Source organism: Hypanus sabinus, chromosome 14 (assembly GCF_030144855.1).
Source record: "Hypanus sabinus isolate sHypSab1 chromosome 14, sHypSab1.hap1, whole genome shotgun sequence".
In the NCBI taxonomy this organism is placed as follows: domain Eukaryota; kingdom Metazoa; phylum Chordata; class Chondrichthyes; order Myliobatiformes; family Dasyatidae; genus Hypanus; species Hypanus sabinus.
In genome coordinates, this window is record NC_082719.1 from 41,597,470 (window position 1) to 41,621,101 (window position 23,632).

At 41.7% G+C, this 23,632-nt stretch overlaps 1 protein-coding gene across 5 annotated transcripts in view; it reads right to left on the bottom strand.

Moving 5' to 3' along the window:
• The window catches only part of arap2 (ArfGAP with RhoGAP domain, ankyrin repeat and PH domain 2), a 416,402-nt gene that overhangs the window by 109,471 nt on the left and 283,299 nt on the right, over positions 1-23,632 (bottom strand). For all 5 annotated transcript variants that reach the window (XM_059989011.1, XM_059989013.1, XM_059989014.1 and 2 more), the window contains 2 exons: positions 12,327-12,393; positions 9,946-10,109 (listed from right to left, as the gene is read on the bottom strand). In XM_059989011.1, coding sequence (XP_059844994.1) covers positions 9,946-10,109; positions 12,327-12,393 — 231 coding nt within the window. The remainder of the gene's footprint in view (positions 1-9,945; positions 10,110-12,326; positions 12,394-23,632) is intronic.

A 23,632-nucleotide genomic window follows, 5' to 3' on the forward strand; every position in this document is an offset into this window, starting at 1 on the left:
CAGCATTTGAAGTACACGTATACTTGCAGTAAGGATACGACAAAATTCATGGTCATGCAAGAAGCACTTTCTTAGTGGCTTTTATAATCAGTGTGACCATCAACTTCTAAATATGGAATTCCCTATGAGTTTCAGCTGGAGAGATCTGCAATTAACTCCAATTACTTATACCATGTTGGTTGAACAAGATCTTGCATGCTCGTTGTTCCACAGGGCCAAACTAAAAATAATTTTATTGAGAGTACAGAAACAGAACTAATGTGCAGCTTTGTAAAGATTGGGGAACTTCCCTGAGGCAAAGTGTTCATTGTCTTTGTGTGTTGCAGAGACGGGCACAATTCAACCCATGGACGTACCTTGACTATGCGGGATTCTATTCTTCATGTGCATCACTCAAGTCAGTGCCCAGCAGTATTTGCAGGCACCAGTCATATGCTCACACTGCAATGCTGTTGCCTGAACTACTCTCAGGCAGATCAGTGGCTACACATTACACAGCCTTACCATTGCACCCTTGTTGTCTCTAGATCTGATCATTTCAGTGCATACCTGGCAAGGTAGCCTTCAATTCTAAAGTAACTTGAAATATAATGCCTGTATCTGAACTCAAATCAGGACCAGCCTACCCATCAGCCCCTCTGCAGCTGCATTGATTCTGCCTTGGATTTTACAGATGTCATCACTCTTTTCAAACTGCTGTTTGATCTCACTCCTCTGTAATCGCCTCAACATTTTTAAACCTCAGAAATACTAGAGCTCCTCCAACTTTGGTTGACCACTCATCCCTGAACTTAGCCATTCTGTCACTGGTTCTGTGTACTCAGAAGCAAAAAGGTCTAAGCACTGGAATTCCTTCCCCAAATTTTTCCACCGCCCTTTCATCATTCTACAACTCTCCTTTAAAACCCTTGTACTGAGCTTTTAGGTGTCAGTACTAATTATGTGCCATTATCAGTTTCATTCTCATACTATTCAGTGGGTACACTGTTACATTATGAGTTATATAAAGAGGAACTAATGTCTGTTTTTCTTTTTATTTTCATCACATTCATAGGAATCCTATGAATCCTCTACCCATCTCTGCAATTGGATCCCCCACTTCCTAACCGGAAGACCTGAATCTGTGCAGATTGGTGGTAACATATCCTCCTTGCTGACGATCAACACTGGTGCACCTCAGGGGTGTGTGCTTAGCCCACTGCTCTACTCTCTGTATACACATGACTGTGTGGCTAGGCAAAGCTCAAATACCATCTATAAATTTGCTGACAATACAACCATTGTTGGTAGAATCTCAGATGGTGACGAGAGGGCGTACAGGAGTGAGAAATGCCAACTAGTTGAGTGGTGTTGCAGCAACAACCTGGCACTCAACATCAGCAAGACGAAAGAGCTAATTGTGGACTGCAGGAAGGGTAAGATGAAGGAACACATACCAATCCTCATAGAGGGATCAGAAGTGGAGAGAGTGAGCAGTTTCCAATTCCTGGGGGTCAAAATCTCTGAGGATCTAACCTGGTCCTAACATATTGATGTACTTATAAAGAAGGCAAGACGGTGGTTATACTTCATTAGGAGTTTGAGGAGATTTGGCATGTCAACAAAAACACTCAAAAACTTCTTCTACAGTGGAGAATATTCTGACAAGCTGCATCACTGTCTGGAATGGGGGGAGGGGTGGCTACTACGCAGGACTGAAAGGAGCTGCAGAGGGTTGTAAATCTAGTCAGCTCCATCTTAGGTACTAGCTTACAAAGTTTTTAGGACATCCTTAGGGAGTGTTGTCTCAAAAAGGCAGCGTCCAATATTAAGGATTTCTAGCACCCAGGACATGCCCTTTTCTCACTGTTACCATCAAGTAGGAGGTACAGAAGCCTGAAGGCACAAACTCAGTGATTCAGAAACAGCTTCTTCCCCTCTGCCATCTGATTCTTAAATGAACATTGAACCCTTGGACACTATCTCACTTTTTTTAATACACAGTATTTATGTTTTTTGCACCTTTTTTTAACCTATTCAATATATGTATACTGTAATTGAATTATTTATTTATTATTATTATTTTTATTCCATTTTATTTATTTATTTTTCTCTCTTTTATATTATGTATTGCATTGAACTGCTGCTGCTAAGTTAATAAATTTCACGTCACATGCCGGTGATAATAAACCTGATTCTCATTCTATGCATTCTTGGTCTTGTATTTATGGTAAGGATGGTGGAAAGTTGATGGTTTTCAGCGGAGTTGGCAAAAGGTCACACAAGCTTGATCTGCCTTAAGGAGGTGCTAGATGCTTACAACACTGGCCCTCCTTGAGAAGAAAATAAGGTAAGCTACCATCTGACATTATTGAAATGTTGAGCTTATTCTAATAAACTGCAAATCTATAAACTCTCTAAAATGACGCATCAGAATATTGTCGTCTGGTTTGTGCACTATCCAATCGATAACCACCTTATCATCCTTAGATAAAAACCTGCATCTTCTAGTTCTGGTGGTGGTATCCGTCGGTCTGAGAGACCATGGATCTGCGCCTGGAGTTTCCAGGGCCCAGCGAGACCAGCAGTTGCCCAAGCTGCAGGCCTTCCCCTCTCCACACCACCGATGTTGTCCAAGAGAAGGGGACTAGGAACTTGGCACAGGTGTCGTCGCAGAGCGATGTGTTGTTAAGCGCCTTGCTCAAGGACACAAACACGCTGCCTCAGCTGAGGCTCGAACCAGTGACCTTCAGGTTACTAGTGTGATGCCTTGCCCACTAGGCCACGCTTCTAGTTCTATTCATACATAAAAATACACAAAGTTTAGTTGTGGCATAGAATGGATCGATACTAGAGGTGAAAAGAATCATGTTGGTCACAACCTGGTCATTTGACTTTTCAAACAATAGGAAATCTGCAGATGCTGGAAATCCAAGCGACACACACAAAATGCTGGAGGAACTCAGCAGGCCAGGCAGCATTTATGGAAAAGAGGATAGTCAACATTGCGGGCCGAAATCCTTCAGTGGGATTTTTCTTTGTCTTCATAACTGGCTGCTGAGCAGTTTACTTGATGTAGACTACAGTAATCTACTCTTCAGGGAAACAGGGTGCTGGAGTGTTAGCTCACAAACTGAATTTAATACTGGATACACACAAAATGCTGGTGGAACGCAGCAGGCCAGGCAGCATCTATAGGGAGAAGCACTGTCGACGTTTTGGGCTGAGACCCTTCATCAGGACTAACTGAAAGGAAAGATAGTAAGAGATTTGAAAGTAGGAGGGGGAGGGGGAAATGCAAAATGATAGGAGAAGACCGGAGGGGGTTGGGTGAAGCTGAGAGCTGGAAAGGTGAATGGCAAAACAGATACAGAGCTGGAGAAAGGAAAGGATCATGGGATGGGAGGCCTAGGGAGAAAGAAAGGGGGAGGGGGGAGCACCAGAGGGAGATGGAGAACAGGCAGAGTGATGGGCAGAGAGAGAAAAAAAGGAGGGGGGAAATAACTAAATATATTAGGGATGGGATAAGAAGGGGAGGAGGGGTATTAACAGAATTGCTCCCCTCCCCCTTTCTTTCTCCCTTGGCCTCCTGTCCCATGGTCCTTTCCCTTCTCCAGCTCTGTATCCCTTTTGCCAATCACCTTTCCGGCTCTCAGCTTCACCCAACCCCCTCCGGTCTTCCTCCTATCATTTTACATTTCCCCCTCCCCCTCCTACTTTCAAATCTCTTACTATCTTTCCTTTCAGTTAGTCCTGATGAAGGGTCTCGGCCCAAAACGTTGACAGTGCTTCTCCCTATAGATGCTACCTGGCCTGCTGCGTTCCACCAGCATTTTGTGTGTGTTGCTTGAATTTCCAGCATCTGCAGATTTCCTCATGTTTGCTTAATACTAGATATGTTTCCATGCTAATTTTCTATCCTTTTTAAATCTTTTACAAATAAACTGAGACATTTAATTGTGCTTCCTTTTATAGCACACATTTTACACATGGGCTATTCTATTATATTAAATTGTTAAGGCAATGAGTCATTGAGCTCACAGAACAGAATGTTCTTGGGTTCGAATTCTGACCCATTTTACAGATTTTGTTCTGTTAACAGTTTTCCTACAGCAACTTAACACCATCCACAAGAAAGCAGCCTTGGCAATTAACTTAGTATCCAACTGTTACAGTACTGTAGACTGTATATTTCTACTGCAGCAAGGATTATCTGACATGGTTTCCTATCCTCCAACATCCTATGCCAAGGTGCTCCTCCCTCCAAAGCAGGATGTTCCAGATTCTAAAGTCTTAGCACAACAATCCAGGCTGCTCCAGCGTAGCACTGAGGTGGTGTTGCAAGTTATCAGATATCAGATGAAGTGCCAAAGTGATGAGAATTGATGAGTAAATCGTTCCTTGCACTTGGGTGAATGATATAAACTGCAGAATTTTGATGGGAATATGGGGACATATCAGAACAGGAATGGGGACTATGATCCAATTTCTGTTCTGATATGTCGGTCCATGGCCTCCTCTTATGCCATGAGGCCATCTTCAGGGTGGAGGAGCAACACCTTATATAACCATCCAGATAGCCTCCAACCTGATTGATTTCTACTTCCGGTAAAGAAAAAATTCCCTTCCCTTCTCTTCTTTTATTGCCCATTTTGACTTCTTACCTCTTCTCTACCTGCCTATCACTTCTCCCAGTGCCCCTCCTCTCCTATGGTCCTCTCCCCTCTCCTATCAGATTCTTTCATTCCAGCCTTTTCGCTTTCCCACCCACCTATCACTTCTGAGCTATCCTTCTTCCTTTCCCCTCACCTTTTCATTCTGGTGACCTCCCCCTTCCTGTCCAGTCCTGAAGAAATGGTCCCAGCCCAAAACATTGACTGTTCGTTCATTTCCATGGATGCTGCCTGACCTGCTGAATTTCTCCAGTAGGTTTTTGTGTATCGCTTTGGATTTCCAGCATCTGCAGAACTTCTTGTGTTTATGGGCGTTTGATGGTCACTGCAGACTCAGTTTGTCCAAGAGCCTACATTGTTGTGTGGCCCTCTAAGAACTGGTAACTAAAGGCTTTCAGTGGTAAAAGAAGGATCCTGTTTTTCTCTTATCAAATGTACAGGCTGGCCAGGAGCCACTCTATTGTATTTGACTCAATGTTAAATTTGAACACTATTTTCAGTAGAAGCTGAGTCACTTCCGCAACATAAATAACGTCCAAGTTTAAAACTTGCTGCTACTCTCAGAGTTAAGCATCCCAATTGCACTGAGTCTGGGCATTCTTGAAGCAATTCTCAGAGGCTGTGTCCACAGCACAGAAAATGTTGCCTATAATTCAGCTCTAATTTGTCAATCACACTCAGGAAGGGTGCACAAACAGACTCTGTGGGAAATGGAAATGTCACGATGGTGCACTGGAGCATGCCCCTACTACTTTAAACTCTACTCTGTCACTTGTATATTCATTGCATGAGCAGAGTGCACTTGATACAGGCATTTGCCTTTGTTTTTCTTCATCTCAGCACTCATCTGTCAAACTGAAACAGAAAATACAGTAGCAGCAGTTCAAGAAGCGCCCACGGACAGAAAAGACAAGGCAGAACTGCGGGTGTGGAGCCTTCATCGGATTGAGTAGACAATGCAGGGAGCACAGGTCTGAAAGCTACAGAAGGGAACAGGGAAAACATGCAAGCATCAAGGAAATAGAATAACCTTGAAAATATTACAGTGGAACCCATACGGTCATTAATTAGGAGGCTAAAGTAAATGTTGGAAGATGCTGGATATGGAAATAATAACAGAAGTTGCCAGCTGACATGATGACTATCTCCAGTATTTTCTGCTTTTATTTTAGATTGTTATTGATGCATCAAGACAGTAATAAAGGTCATCACAGGGGAAGTGTGAGAGGATGAGGAGATGGAAAATTATCCGTTCAGAGAAATTTGTCTGAAGGAGCACAAAAGGAAATAAACCTGGTGCGTAGACCAGCTTGATTGCAAATTGTTCTGATGGAGGGCTTCATCTAAAACAGCAAGTTGATAATTGCCCTACTTCTCCCACAGCCATCATTTTAGACTAACAGGAGGAGAGATGCTAAAAGTGAAAAATTCAGTGATGCAGCTGAAGAAGTTGCTGCCTCAAAGCTCCAGTGACCAAGATGTAATCCTAACCATCGAATGCTGCTGCTGTGCTGTTCGCACGGTCACCCCATCATGGTGTGGTTTCCCTCTGGGTGTTCTGGTTTTCTCTACATTCCAATCATTTCCACGTTGGCAAGTTAACTGACCACTGTAAATTGTCCCTAATACATAAGGTAAAAGTGGAATTCGGGAGTGTTGGTGGGAATGTATAAAGAGTATTTTGATAATAGCAGTACTTAGAGTTGACATTCTTTAGGAATCATCCAGTGAGGTCATATGGGTAGAATGTGGACACTCTAATGGGCTGGATTATAGATCCCCACCAACAGGCTCGAGGAACTTGTGGAGGAGGTGTGCAAAGTAATTGCTCAGCGTTGTAAGAATACACGGTTTTATTAGATTTGATAATCACAAGCACCAATTGGGCCCGGATGTCGTGGAATTTCCGAAATGTGCTCACGGAACTTCCCTGAGTCGATATATAGAGGGCCCTATACAGGAGGATGCAGTGCTGGACTTCCTCTCGGGGAACGAGGCAAATCTGAATGAAGGGTCTCGGCCTGAAACGTTGGCTCTTTATTGCTTTCCACAGGCACTGCCTGATCTGCTGAGTTCCTCCAGCACTCTGTGTGTGTGTTACTCTGGAAGTTCAGCATTTGTAGTATCTCCCACATTCACGGCTTTATCAATCTATCCCAGACACGGCAATCCAGCTGGAGGTTTACAGCTCATTTCGGGCTGAGGGAATCCAGTGATCTCAGACAGGACCTGCGGTGGTAGTATTTGCATTTACAGAAATAAGACCTGGTGTTTGGATGCTCTAGCAGTGGAGTCCCATTGTTTGCCAATGATTGAGTTTCATTTTGTGAACTAATGACCGATTTACGTACCGAGAGATTTCACTACAATTGTGTTCGTAGCTGTATATATCCCCCTCTGCTAATGCCAGTGAGGTACTAAATTAGCTCTACTGCGCCGTCAGTGACATTTAAACCAAACATGACAATGGTATTTTCATTGTCACATGAGCTTTTAACCACGCAAACCTAATCACAATCTTGGCTATATTCCACTAGCATGTTGATTTTGCTATCAGGTGACTAGACCTGGTTTATACTGACATGCTAGGTGCCCATAAATCACTTATCTGTGTAATGCCCAGGTTCGGCCAGCACGTTTGTCTAGGGGAAGACAGCAAGCCAAATTGAGAAATCTCAGTTGGGGGGGATGCTGTGAGATGTGTTGGCCAGTTGCAAACCTGACTCACAAAATTTCAGACAGTACACCATATGCAATTAAACCACTGAACTTTATAAATCTTCATCTGACTATAGGGTTAGTAAAGAAAGTAAAAAAGAAAAAGGGCACATTTTAATTAAACAGTCAAATGTGCATGTTGGAGCTCACAAATTCAGCCAGTCATTTCCCATCGACCTCCTTTGAGCACTGCTGACCTTCGGACCCTCGCTCCTAGTCCACTCCGTCTGGCGGTCTACCAACTCTCTCCACTCACGTCTTCTCTCTTCAACTCTTGCCGACAAAAGACCCCAAGGTCCCTGCTCCCAGACCCACAAGAAAGACCAGCATCCCTCTCATTGGATAGCACACGTTTCAAAGCCCCCGTTATCTCTAGTCACAACCCAAACATTGCTGCTACAGAGAAACAATTACCTTAGCAATGAAACATCAATGAGAGGCCATTATATTAGCAGTGAAACCTTACAGCACATTACATCTGTGATGTCAATTGCAGCACACAGAGCAGTGATCAAACAGGTCAAACCAGTTCTGAGGATGGGAAAACCTGGCCTAGGCGTGCAACCTCTGCACTGCAGGACCGCTTTGATAACACGAACTGGAGAACGTTACCTACGGCAGCCATGTTAACATTGAGGAATATGTGGATTCCGTGACCAGCTACGTAGAGAAGTGCACTGAAGATGTTAACATCATGAAGCATATCCAGGTGAGGGCAAATCAGAAGTCATGGCTTCCTGCAGAGGTCCGTGCCAGGCTGAGGATTGTGATGCTGCCTTTAGACTGGGGGATGCCACAGCTCTCAGGGAAGCACGAACTGTGCTTTCACGCTCCATCAGGAAGGCAAAATGGGAGCATTCTTAGAGAATTTACACTACCAGAGACACAAGGCGCACGTGGTAGAGAACTCAGAGGATTATAGACAGCATTCCCTGAGAGGGTGAATGTCTTCTACACCTGATTTGATGAGCAGAACAAAATGCTGGCAAGGAAGGCACCCCTCCCCACAGGGAAGTAGACACTCCGTCTGGCTGAAGTTGAGGTAAGGAAGATCCTGGCCAGATAAATCCACGCAAAGCTGTAGGGCCTGATAATATACCAGGTCAGATTCTAAAAGACTGCACAGCCCAGTTGACGGATATATTCAACATCTCTCTGGAACAATCCATTGTTCCCTCAGTTTTCAAGGAGGGCAACCATCATTCCAATGCCAAGGGAGGCAACAGTAACCTGCCTAAATGACTACTGTCCAGTGGTATTAACATAAACTATTATGAAATGCTTTGAGCGGCCAGTCGTAGAGCACATTAAAGCTATTCTCCCAGCTACACTGTACCGTTTCCAAGCAACAGGCTCAAAAATACTAGAGGAACTCAACAGCCCAGGCAGCATCTATCAAATCGATCCACTGATGACGCAATAACCTCTGCCTTCCACTCTGTCCTATCCCACCTGCAAAATGGTCTCATATGTCAGACTGCTGTTTATAATCTTCCAATTTGGCACTGAACGACAACATACCCCAGAAACTGGTGGGGAAACTGTCCTTCGCTGGGTCTCAACACCTCTCTCTGCAATTAGATACTGGGCTCCTCAACAGCAAGGCCACGGTCAATCCATGTGGGCAGCAATGTCACTGTCCTATTACACTGAGCCCTGGCACTCCCCATGCAAGGCTGTGTGCTCAGCCCGCTGCTGTTCACAGTGCTGATGCTTGACTCTCACAGGATCCAGCTCAAACCACTGTCATCAAGTTTGCAGATGACACAACAGTGATTGGCTTTATCTAGATGACGCTGAAACGGAGTATAGAGAGGAAGTGGAGCAGCAGGTGGATTGGTGTGCGAAGAACAGCCTAAGCCAGAACATGGAGAAGACAAAGGAAATCATTGTAGTCTTCAGGAAGGTGAAGACCAACCATCTCCCTCTGTGAATACATGGCTCCTCCACAGAGAGAGCTAAGCACACCAAGTTCCTGGGAGTTCACAACATGGATGACCTCACCTTGTCCCTTATTACCACCTCCCTGAACAAGAAGGCGCAGCAGCTTAAGATTGAGGCAATCAAGGCTCCCACCTCCTATCTTAACAGTGTTTTACAGGAGCACCATTAAGAGCATCTTGACAAGTTGCATCTCCATCTGGTATGGGAGCAATCCAGCATTGAACCAGAAGTCCCTACAAAGGATTGTGAGAACAGCTGGGAGGATCATACCGGTCTCCCTACCATTCATTGGGGTACTGCAGAGAGAATCTTGAGAAGATGCTGTACAGTACAGAAAAATAAACTATGGTTTTAGATTACATTTCAGGATGGTTGAGCCAACAGAGAAGGACCTTGGGCGGGGTGGTGCCGTGTAGTGCATTGTGGAAGAAGTATTTGCATTTCCAAGAGGATTCTTATAATCAACCATTCACAGCTAACTCAGCAGGAACAGCTACATGAAATATGTTTGCCATATTTGTCAAACAAAATATTTCAAAACAATAAAACACATGGGTAAAATTGCTTTTGGCATGAAGGAAGCAAATCTGTGTGACTTGCAGTGACACCCTGTAGAACAAAGCTTGCTTACCATACTGTGTAACAAACGCTATACAGCTGTCCACGATGATGGGAATGTCATTTTTGCTGAGCTGCTGGTCTCGTAGTGCATTACCATCTGTACCTGCTGCTTTCTTTATGGCATCATGCCAAGCAGTGAAATCCAGCTTCGTATGACCATGGATATACAGAGTTCTGCAAGGTTAGAACAAACTTTTAGTCCTTGATGAAATAATTCATTTCCCTTGCTATGGACAATTTAATGTCTTAGTGTTAAACCTACAAAAAAAAGTAGCAAATGAAAGAGAAGATGACAAGGTTATCACTTTCTTAATTCAGATGGACAAGTTTGCTCCTGGGGCTTCAGTGGAAGGTAACGCTCACAATGATTAAATCACAGACGGTAAAAAAATACATTTGTTTGCAATACATTTGCTTCAACCTAACAGAACGAAAAAGAATATGCAGCAAAAACTTAGGAGGACACGTGGATCTCCTTCCACATCTACTGCCCGACCTTCCATGATGAGTCCGGGTTATTGGTGCAGGTTGTGCTGCTGACTGGAGAAGTTTCTGCGAGGCACATTGTTCCTTACAGCACAACTCTTCTATAATTGTCCAATCCAGCACAAAAGTCTTTAGAAATTACATCCAGTCCAAAGTTAGAGTCACACAAGGCTCTGCAGATGCTAGAATCTGGAGCAACACAGAAGGTGTTGGTGGAACTCAGTAGATCAGACAGCATCTATAAAACACCCAAAGTGCTAAAGGAACAGAAAGCTTTTCCTCTAAAAGCTGGTCCCATGTTTAACAGTCCTTTCTGCCAAAAAAATGTTAATTACTGGGTGGATTTTCACTAATTGTGTCCCTGTACAGGCCTTCAGCAAGTCTCTTAAAATTAACTCTTATTTCAGGAGCAGAGATATATTATAAAACTATTTGGAAGGTTGTTACAGGGCTGACAATTGTGCATCATTACAAAGGTTGTGTTTAGTTTTTGTAAAGTCACATTCAGTTAAATGTGCAAAATGCTGGCAGAACTCAGCAGGCCACACAGCATCTATGGGAGGAGGTAGTGACGACGTTTCGGGCCGAAACCCTTCACCCTCCTGATGAAGGGTTTCGGCCCGAAATGTCGTTATTACCTCCTCCCATAGATGCTGTCTGGCCTGCTGAGTTCAGCCAGCATTTTGTGTTTTTTATTTATTTCCAGCATCTGCAGATTCACTCGTGTTGCTTTTGTTCAGTTAAATGTGAATCAGACGTTTGGATTAACTTTATTTTATTTACTAATTCAATTTCATTTATTAATAAAACTGCAAAAATATGCTCTAACATTTCACTTTTGATGGCAGACAAAGTGGAAATGAAATAAAGCAAAAAAAAAAGCAATTCTGAATGCAATTTCTCCCGAAGCTAAAACTCCACAGCACCTAACTGCAACCTAACTGCAAATGTGTCATGGGATAATTAACAACTTAATGAAACAGCAAGCATAAACTATCAATGTATCTTGATTTGTAAAGCAACAATCTCACACAGGGTTGTTTCTGCTCTAGTTAGCTGTCACACTGATACCATTGGAACCCAGGGAATAATAATATCTACTTAACATTGGAGTTTGAATAAGTAGATGTGATGCACCATTAATAACTCTCTCTGAGATGTGAAGGTGAGATATCGGTTTTTATTGACTGGAAGAAAGAACAAGCAGTAGTTGACCACCATACTACATCCTGGAGACTGAGGGCAGGGCTCAGGCCTCAATCACCTTTATACCGGGGTCTGTGGGAGGAGCCACGGTCAGTGGGAGGGGCCACAGGAGCAGTCAGCAGGGGGCGTGTCCAGACAGGTATATGTAGTTCACCACAAGATGTTAACCAAGAATCAGCAGAATATGATGCAGAATTCTTAAGCAGACTTTGTAAAAGATACATGATGCATAGGTTAAGAACGCTAAGGCTTTCCTCTTTGGAAGGAAGCAGGATGACAGGTGACTTGACAAAATGATAAGAGGCATTATTCAGTGTGGTGAATGTGGAATGCGTGGAATGCCTTTGCCAGGGTTGGTGGTAGAGGTAGGGGCCAAAGGGGATACATTAGGAGCATTTAAGAAAATTTTAAATAAGGCACATGGATGATAGAAAAATGGAGGGCTATGTAGGAAGATTAGCTTGAGCTTACAGTAGGTTAAAAGATCGGCACAATATTGTGGGCCGTATGGACTGTACCATGCTGTAGTATTCTATATATAAGTATTCAGAATTTAAAATTCACTAAAATAATGGGCATTAAAAATTTAAAGCATTAATGATCAATATTAATTTTCGGCATTGTGCTGACATAGCCAAAGGAGAAGTAACACAACATCTTACTAAGTTTCTGGACACTTGGGATGAAATCTTTCTTTACCTTCCCTTTTCTACCAGCAGCAAGACATCCTTCTTCTCGTTGTGTTTCTCAGTCTGGATGCTGACCGCTGTGAAAAGAATGAGAGAAGCAGTTGAAGTTTAGGGATAGTGAATGAAATCACAAACAAGAGTAAATCCTCATATGCTGGAAATCCAAGCAACACACACAAAATGCTGGACAAGGGTTTCAGCCTAAAACATTGACTGTACTCTCTTCCTAGATGCTGCCTGGTCTGCAGAGTTCCTCCAGCATTTTTTGTGTGAATGAAAACGATCTGAGGAATGTTGATGTGAAGCAGGTCCCTTCTGGTTTCATCCTCAGTTGACTAAGTTAAGTCATCGTCAGCTAAGTTCACTGCAATTGAGTGAAGCCTAAGGGCCATATAATTGGATTTGTACCTCTTTTGGAAACAAATATCCAGTTCAAGGAAGAATTTGAATTTAGATAGCTCCTTTTTTGACCCCAGGATGTATGATGTGCATTTTCTTTTTCCAGTTAAGAACTTGTAAATGGTATACAACTGTAAAATGTTATTTTTTAAGAAATATGCTGCAATAAATGCACATTGGCAACAGCCTCTTTAAACACCTGGAAATGAGCACAGTTTAGAATCTTAGATGGAGAGGAGAGGACGTTCAGATGCGAGATAGATAGATAGGCACTTCATTGATCCCAAAAGGAATGACAGCATCACAGTAGCATTACAAGTGCACAGATATACAATAGAAGAGAAGTAAGAAAAAATAAAGAATAAGTTACCTCAAACAGTCTAACAGTAGGGGGGTTATCACTTCAATGGCTAAAGCTTGACTCATTACAGAGTCTAAAGGCCAAAGGTAAGAATTACCTCATATAGCACTATTTGGAGCAGCACAGTTGTCTTATTCCTAAAAGTGCTCTCTGTTCAGTCAAGGTGGCATGCAGAGGGTGAGAAACACTGTCTAGAATTACCAGGATTTTCCGTAGGAACGTTTGTTTGACCACACCTTCCACTGTGTCCAGTTTTACTCCTATAAAAGAGCCTGTCTTTCTAGTCAGTTCATTGAGCTTGTTGGCATCACCCATATTGATGCCATTGCCCCAGCACATCCCTACTTAGAAGATTGTACTGGCGACAACAGACTGGCAGAACATGTGAAGGAGAGGACTTCAAAAGACCTCGGTCTCCTCAAGAAGTAGACTGAGGTAGTTGAGTGGCATCACAGCAACAATCTTGCAGTCAATGTCAGTATGACAAAACAGCTGATTGTGGACTTCAGGAAGGGTAAGACAAGGGAACACAAACCAATCCTCATAGAGGGATCAGAAGTGGAGACATTCAAGATCCTGGATGTCAAAATCTTTGAGGATCTAACCTGGTCCCAACGTATAAATGCAGCTATAAAAAAGGCAAGGCAGCAGCTACATTTCATTAGGAGTTTGGAGAGATTTGGTCTGTCACATAAAACACCCCAAAATTTCTATAGATAAGCTGTGGAGAGCATTCTGACAGGCTGCATTACTGTTTGGTATGGGGGGAAGCTAATGCACAGGACCGAAAGAAGCTAAGAAAGTCATAAAATTAGTCAGCTCCATCTTGGGTTCTGGTGTCCGTAGTATTTGACACATCTTCAATGAGCGATGTCTCAGAAAGGCAACATCCATTATTAAAGACCCCCATCACCCAGAGCATGTGCTCTTCTCATTGTTACCATCAGGAAGGAGGTATAAAAGCCAGAAGGCACACACTCAGTGATTCAGGAATAGCTTCTTCCCCTCCGTTATTTGATTCCTAAATGGACATTGAACCCATGAACACTACCTTACTCTTTTAATATATATATATTACATTTGTTTCTGCACTATTTTAATCTATTTACTATGTATACTATATATACCATATATAATTTATTTGCTTATTTATTTTATCTTTTTCTTTCTATATTATCATGCATTGCATTGACTGCTGCTACTAAGTTAACAAATTTCACAACGCATGCCAGTGATAATAAACCTGATTCTGAATTAGTGAAAATTCAAGAAGTTCTTCATTCATTTTGAAATTGAGGCCAATTTTATGTGCAGGACTGGTTATCAGTATAAATCTACATTCTGCTCGAAGTTCTTTCTGTTCTGACAACTTTCTGATAAGTTGCGGTGAGAGGAATAATATACTTTGTAGAATTTTCAGCTCATGATGTCATTGTTGCAAGATAGCAAACACTGAAGCCAATTTGCACAAAAAGTACCGAGAAAGAATTTCAGGATTATATCGTATACATTTCTCTGTCAGTAAATCCAAACCTATCGAAACAGCAAAATGATCAGAGTTTTTCTAGCATTCTTTTTTGTGACCAGATAATCAATTTTAGCTGTGTTAAATTTGAATAACTACTACTGTAGGGGTGATTAGATGTGCTATAGGAACTTCATATGTCCCCATTTAATGTTGATCTGTGAGAAGTAATTTCTAACAGGGAAGCACCCTCGTGGTAAGGCTCTGGAATAGCAGCCTAAACCATTGTGACTGTGCCTGAAGTGTAGTGAATAACCCTAAGTTCAACGATATAGTCACAAGGGTACCCACTCCAGGTGATTATTAGTAATCCCTATTGATAATACACATGCATCATAAGACACTGTCATGGCCACACTGGTTGTTGACATTTTCATTCTCAGCTCACACATGAATAAGAAAGTACCTTTACCTGGTAGGTCAATATTAGTAGAGATGAAGAGAAGCCAATTAAAACCAGGAATAGAAATAGCTTATTTAAATTAAGTATGATAGCTTCTTTGGAATGATATGCATGCAAAAAATATTCAGCTAAAACTTTTTCATAACTATTTATTTATGCACCAATTCTAATCTGTTTCTATTGACCCTAGTCTGTAGCTAAATTACATAGTATTGTGCATACTAATGGTAATAAAATCTCAGCCATTAATCCTTGACTATTTATTAACAAAAGTAGTAGACAGTTTTTGTTTTTTAAGTGGAAGATATGACAAGTTAAGCCAAGAGAAATTACGCTGTTCAGATTGAATAATTCAAAGTTATGGTGATTGCTAAAAGCACAAAGTGTAGAATATTTATCCCATCTAACTACTGGGAAGTAATAGCTGAAAGACAAATAGTTTAAAGGAAGGAGAGAGAAAGACCTTGAGCAATACAGAATAATTCTGGAATTTCTACAAGGAGCCACAATGCCAGCAAATGACAAATCAAAGATAAATTGAAAGAAACAGCCCATTTTAACTAATTTGTCTAGGAAGGTTAAAAAAAATTAAAAGCACCTCCCCTTCAGAACAATTTCTTAACAGATGAAGCCACGTCCCTGTACTCAATCTTGTGAAAATCTATTCCAAATATTGACTAGCATAACAAAATTCATCCATTGATCATATAGCAAAGCAATACCATAACATTCAACCTACGTGTTACAGCACATTGAAGACAAAAGAAAACATTGAAAAAGAAACTATTATCTCTCCTTTACAAAGCTGATGTGCCTTAAACACAGCCAGTGCTAAACTAGCTGCATTCAAGAAAAAGTGTGTTTCTATTATGAAAAAGGTTGATGAAGGAAATATGATGATTGTTGTCTACATGGATTACAGAAAAGGCTTCTGACAGAGTTAAGAGGTTGGGTCAAAGCTAAAAGGTTGGTATGAGACTTTGGGTCATAAATTAACACACTTGATATTTAGGATGAAATAGTCAACTGGATTCATCATTGGCTGAGCTGAGCAAAAGATGAAGAGCGAGAGTAAATGGTTGTCTCTCTGACTGGAGATCTGTGCTGGGTCTGTTGTTCATCATCTATGTTAATGCTTTAGATAATAATATACTAGATCAGCAAATGAGAGGATGACATCAAGATTGGGGCTGTAATGGACAGTAAGAAAGGCTATCTGAACTAGCTGGGAAAATGGGCTGAAAAATGACAGATGAGATTTAATGCAGGCAAATATGAGATATTGCCCTTTAGGAGGACAAACCAGGGTGAGACTTACACAGTAAGTGGTAAGCAACTGAGGTGTGTGGTAGAAAAAAGGGATCCGGGAATACAAATCCATAACTCCTTGGAAGTGGCATCACAAGTAGACAAGGCTGTAAAAGAAAACTTTTGCCACATTGGCCTTGGTAAATCAGGCATTGAGTATAGGAGATGGGATGTTATGTTGACATTTTATAAGATGTTGGTGAGGCTGATTTTGAACCGTCGTGTGCAGTTATAGTCAGCTTCCGATGGGGAAGATACCAATACGATTGAAAGAGTGCACAGGAAATTTATAGGACTCGAGTTACGGTGAAAGGTAGTGTAGCTTAGGACTTATTTCCTTAGAGTGCAGGAGAACGAAGGGAAATCTTATAGAGGTACACAAATTTTTGAGAGGTAAAATGAGGCAAATATTTTCAGGCTTCTTTCTCATAGATTGGATGGGGCAACAGCTAGAGGTTATAGGCTTATGGTGAAAGGAGAAATATTGAAGGGGAATATGAGGGGGAGCTTCTTCACTCAGAGAGTAGTGTGAGCATGGTGTGAGCTGCCAGAGGACGCAGTAGATGTAAATTCAATTGCAGCATTAAAGCAAAGTCTGGATAAGTAAGTGGATGAGAGAGGTATGGCAGACTTTGGTTCAGGTGTGGATAGATTACACCTGCCAGTGAGGGTAAGAATAACATGATTTGCTGGATGACTGCATAGCTTAGGAATTGGTGCAGGTGGCAGGGTTTCAGATTTCTGGATCATTGGAATCTCTTCTGGGAAAAATTTGACCTGTACAAAAAGGACAAGGTACCAAGGTACACCCGCACCCTTGCAAACAGGTTTGGTAGAGCTGTTCCGGAGGGGTTAAGCTAATTTTGCAGGGGATGGGAACTGGAGTGATAGGATAGTTGAGCTACCAGTTGATACAGTGTGCAGAGAGACTGTTGGGAGGGCCAGGCAGATAATAGGGCAAAATTACAGTCAGTGAGATGAACTGAAATGTAACATGGGGGCAAAATCAAAAAGGGTTATGGATAGACAATTGTAAGTTTTACATGTGAATGCATGTAGCACATAGAATAAAGTAGATGATCTTGTAGTGCAGTTACAGATTGATAGGCATGATGTTGTGGGCATCATTGAGTTGTGCTTGAAAGAAGGTCATAGTTGGGAGCTTAACATCCAAAAATACACATTGCATTGAAAGGACAAGCAGGTAGGCAGACAGGATGGGGGGGGGGGAGGGAGCTCTACTGGTAAAAAATGAAATGAAATCCTTATAAAGAGATGACATAGGATCCGAAGATATAGAAACCTTGTGGGAAGAAGTGAGAAACTACAAGGGTAAAAAGACCCAGATGGAATTTATATACAGGTCTCCACACAGTAGCCAGGATGTGGGGGATACAAATTACAAAGGGAGACAGAAACAGCATATAAAAAGGGCAATGTTACGATAGTCATCGGAGACTTCAATTTGCAGGTAGATTGGGAAAAAACAGGTTGGTGCTGAATCGCAAGAGAGAGAGTTTGCAGATTGTCCATGAGACAGCTTTTTAGAGCAGCTTCTGGTTGAGCCTACTACGGAAAAGCAATTCTGGATTGGGTGCTGTGTAGTGAACCAGACCTGATTAGGGAGCATAAGGTAAAGGAATCCTTAGGAGACAGCAATCATCATATGATAGAATTCACCCAGCAGGTTAAGATGGAGAAGCTAAGGTTGGATGTATCAGTATTACAGGGGAGTAAAGGGAATTACAGAGGCACCAGCAAGGAGCTGGCCAAAGTTGATTGGAAGGGAACACTAGCAAGAATGATGGCAGAATAGCAATGCCTGCCATTTCTGAGAGCAATTTGGAAGGTGCAGGATAGATACGTCCCAAAAAGGAAGTAGTATTCTAAAGGGAGGATCAGGCAATCATGGCTGACATGGACTGGACAGGCTGAAGAGCATTTTCTGTGCTGTAGTGTGTTATCACTCTATGTGTATTTTAAAATTCAGTCAGGGGATGGGTAATTTATATTTGTACTCCCAACTGTTTAATTTAAGACCTAATTATGGTTGGGTACAAAGTGACCCAAAACATTAACACTTTTTACTGTCAAACTCCATGGTGAAAATCCAGCAGACCCGCTGGTTCAATTTGAGTACCACCTAAGCAGCAATCTGTTTTCATGTGGAGAATCAATTCTCGGCCTTTGAATTTAATTACTGCATAACAGCCCTCCCAGCAAATGATGGCTAGCTTCAATTGATTCATTGAACAAATCAAATAATGTTAAAAGTTCTAAAAAGAATGCCACAGGAAATGCCTGGTGCAAGTAAAAGAACGGACAACTGCTGAATAGCTCTCTGTTCCTCTATAAATCTGGCTGGAATTTTAAGAGGTGGCAGAAATGGTCATCCATCGTCCAGGTTCTTGAGAACCACTGCTGATGTCACAGCAAGAAACTGTGTGAAGGCCTTTGGGAATATTATTACATGCTTGTAGAGCTTCTGCATTCATATTTAGAAAATACTTTTTGGATTGATATAAAACATGGAAGTGCAAACCTTAGGAATCCAGCATTCCAGTTATAAAAGATAGAAATCTTTCTACTGAGCTGGTCAACACAATGAAAATGAAGCATGGATCACAGAATCCTGACAAACAGAGTCCAATTGATTTGACGAAAATGGCTTGTGCGCTATACACCATCCTGAGCCACGGGTAGAAAGTGACTTCATGAAGCAAAATCTATGAATAGTGGATGCACCGATCCATTTGGAATCACAAACAAGCAAAAATCTGCAGATGCCGGAAATCCGAGCAACACACACAAAATTCTGGAGGAGCGCAGCAGGCCAGGCAGCATCTATGGAAAAAAGTACAGTTGACTTTTCAGACCGAAACCCTTCAGCAGGACCGGAGAAAAATAGCCCTGGATGGTAGTGAGGGAGGTGTAGGGGCAGGTGTACCACTTGTTCCACTTGCAAGGATGAGTGCCAGGAGGGAGAGAGTTGCGTGGGGAGCAATCAGTGGAGCATCTTCTGGAGGAGGTATAACCTGTACAAAAAGGATGGGTTACACCTGAACCCAAAGGCGTCCAATATCCCAGCAGGCAGATTTAATAGAGCTGTTAGGGAGGGGTTAAACTACTTTGGCAGGGGGATGGGAACCTAAGTGATAGGGCTGAGGAAGAGGAAGACAGAAAAAACTCAAAGATAGCAAGCAATAGAGATTATAGAAAGAACAAGCAGGAGATGAGGCATAATCACAGCCTGTGGGATGAGTTACAGGGCAATAGAGGCATGGTGCAGTTAAAACAGAAAGTAACTGTAAGTGTATTTGAATGCACACAGCATAAGAACTAAAATGGATGATCTTGAAATTCAGCGACAGATCGGCAAGTATGACTTTGTGGCCATCTCTGAAACTTGGCAAAAGGATGGCTGCTATTGGGAGTTGAATGTCCAAGAGTATAGGGTGTATCTGAAAGACAGGTTAGGAGGCAGTGGGGGTGGTGTGGCCACGTGTATAAGAAATAATATTAAATCATTAGAAAGGGATGACATAGGATTGGAAGGTGTTGAGTCTCTGGGTTGAGGTAAGAAATTACCAGGGTAAAAGGACCCAAATGGCAGTTGTATACAGGCTTCCAAACAGCAGCCGGGATATGGATTGGAGATTACAGCAGGAGCTAGAAAAGGCATGTCAGAAGGGCAATGTCATGATAATCGTTCAGGATTTTAACAAGAAAATGGATTGGAAAACCAGGCCAGTACTGGACCTCAAGAGAGTGAATTTGTAGAACGTCTACGAGATGGCTTTTTAGAACAGCTTGTTGTTGAGCCCACCAGCAGATCGGCTATGCTGGATTGGGTGTTGTGAAATGATCCAGAGGTGATAAGAGAGCCTAAGGTTAAGGAACCCTTAGGGAACAGTGATCACAATATAATCGAGTTCAATCTGAAACTTAAAAAGAAACAGCTAAATTCCAATGTGTTGATACTTCAGTGGAATAAAGGAAATAGAACATAGAATAGTACAGCACATTACAGTCCCTTCGGCCCACAATGTTGTGCCGACCCTCAAATATAACCCCCCCCCACCTTAAATTCCTCCATATACCCGTCTAGTAGTCTCTTAAACTTCACTAGTGTATCTGTCTCCATGCACCAACCACTCTCTGAGTGAAAAACCTTCCTCTAATATCCCTCTTGAACTTCCCTCCCCTTACCTTAAAGAATCAGAGGGGATCTGGCCAAGGTTGACTGGAAAGGGACACTAACAGGAAGGACAGCAGAGCAGCAATGGCTGGAGCATCTGTGAAAAATGAGGGAAGTGCAAGACAGACATATTCCAAATAAGAAGAAATTTTTGAATGGAAGAAGGACACTATCATGGCTGACAAGTGAAATCAGAGCCAAAGTAAAATCAAAAGAGAGGGCATACAAGGAATCCAAAGCTGGTGGGAATATAAATGATTGGGAAGCTTTTAAAAACTTACAGAAGGGAACTAAGGAGGTTATTAGGAAGGAAAAGAAGAATTATGAAAGGAAACTGGTGATTAATATCAAAGAAGATACTAAACGGATTTTTAAGTATATAAAGGGTGAAAAGTGAGTTAAGGGTAGATATAGGACGAATATAAAATGATTCTGGAAATATTGCAATGAGAGATGCAGAGAGAGCAGTGGAACTGAATGTGTATTTTGCATCAGTCTTCACGGTGGAAGACATCTGCAGTTAACCAGACATTCAAGAGTGTCAGGAAAGTGAAGTATGTGCAGTGAAGATTACGACTGAGAAGGTGCTCAGGAAGCTTATTGGTCTGAGGGTGGATAAATCTCCTGGACCTGATGGAATGCACCCTCAGGTTCTGAAGGAAGTAGCTGGAGAGATCGCGGAGACATTAACAATGATCTTTTAAGAATCGATAGATTCTGGCATTGTACCGGATGACTGGAAAATTGCAAATGTTACTCCCCCATTTAAGAAGGATAGGAGGCAGCAGAAAGGAAACTATAGACCTGTTAGCCTGACATCAGTGGCTGGGAAGTTGTTGGAATCGATTGTTAGGAATGAGATTAAGGAATACCCGGAGGCACATGACAAGATAGGCCAAAGCCAGCATGGTTTCCTGAAAGGAAAATCCTGCCTACCTAACGAACTGCAATTTTTTGAGGAAATTACAAGCAGGGAGATGCAGTGGATGTGGTGTACTTGGATTTTCAGAAGGCCTTTGACAAGGTGCCACACATGAGGTTGCTTAGCAAGATAAAAGCCCATGGAATTACAGGGAAGTTACTAGCAAGCATTACAACAAAACAGAGAGGGAATAAAGCGATACTATTCTGCCTGGCTGTCAGTTAGCACTGGAGTTCCACAGGGGTCATATGTTGGGACCACTGCTTTTTACAATGTATGTCAATGACTTGGACTACAGGATTAATGGATTTGAAGCTAAATTTCCTGATGATACAAAGATAGGTGGTGGAGCTGGTGATGTTGAGGAAACAGAGCCTGCAGAGAGACTTAGATAGTTTAGGGGAATGGGAAAGAAGTGGCAAATGAAATACAATTTTAAAAAATGTATGATCATGCACTTTGGTGGAAGAAATAAATGGGCAGACTATTATTTGGATGGAGAGAGAATTCAAAATGCAGGATACCCAAAAGGTTAACCTCCAGGTTGAGTTGATGGTGAAGAAGGCAACTGCAATGTTGGCATTCATTTCTAGAGGTACAGAATAGAAGAACAGGGATGTGATGTGATGTAAGGCACTCATGAGACCACACTTGGAGTATTGTGTGCAGTTTTGGGCTCATTTTAAAAAGGATATACTGACATTGGAGAGGGTTCAGAGAAGTTTCACAAGAATGATTCCAGGAATGAAAGAGTTACTGTATGAGGAATGTTTAGAAGCTCTTGGGCTGTACTCCATGGAGATCAGGAGAATGAGGGGGAATTGCATTGAAACATTCTGAATGTTAAACGGCCTGAACAGATTAGATATGGTGAAGTTATTTCCCATGGTAGGGGAGTCTAGGACAAGAGTGCTTGACTTCAGGGTTGAAGGACTTCCATCGAAAACGGAGATGTGGAGAAATTTCTTTAGTCAGCAGGCGGTAACTCCATGGAATTTGTTGCCATGAGTGGCTGTGGAGGCCGTCATTGGATGCATTTAAGGCAGAGATAGTTAGGTTCTTGATTAGCCAGGGCCCCAAAAGGTATGGAGAGAAGGCAGAGGAGTGGGGATGACTGCAGGAATTGGATCAGCCCATGAAAGAATGGTGGAGCAGACTCGATGGGCCGAACAGCCTACTTCTGCTCCTATATCTTATGGTGAGATCCAGTTGGAGGTGCTGAAAGTTTCGGATGATTATGTGCTGGACACAGAGGTTGGTAGGGTGGTAGGTGATAGAACATTCCATTTGGAAAGTTCCTATCGGTGCCTGTCTGTCTTAGCAACAACAATTTTTTTTTAAATCAGGACACTTTGGGTTCAAGGGCTACTCCAGATCTTGTAGCATATAAATTAGTCTGATATTTCAATGCTAACACTTATTCCCTACATGTCATCTATACACCAATTTGTCTATCTAGTTCCTTCTGCACACAATAATCAGCAATAACTGGATTTTAGAATTGATTGATTCACCAGAAAGCAATTTAGCTTATTGTGGAACCAAAATGTGCCATAAAAATATAAATCTTAACACTTATAACAAGAACATTATTCCAACAAAACATGAGCAAGTTATATCCACTCATACTTTAAAAATCAGTAAGTACTTTGGAAATATCGAAGCTCAAATTTTCAAATAGCAATAACAGTTCAGTTCATCTTCCATTTAGCAGTACGCAAATTGGGACACCTATTGTCAACTGTATTCTTAGTGCCTCATTGCAAGTTTAAGAGCTTCTGGATGCAGAATCTCTTAAAAACTAATGCAAATATTCCATTTCAATATTAAACACATTTAAAAAGTATTGAACACAAAAAAACAAAATTAAATCCAAAAAAGTGTACTATAATATTAGTTTTATAAGATGATTGAATGTCGTGCAGACTCAAAATACAAACTGATACTTTTGGCTTATATAAAATAGACGTTCATTCAGGTCCTCCTCTGTGCACTGGTATGACACCATGATTTACGACACCATAAATAAGATTCTAAAAATTGCTGCTAGTGAATTGTGAGCAGATATATTTAGGAATGACATAACATTTTTAGGATAACTTATTCACTAACCACATCTGAGGTTCTAAATTATAATTTATGATGCATAATTGTTAGCATACTTTAATAGAATAAATAGACTTCACTGTGCTGAGAAACA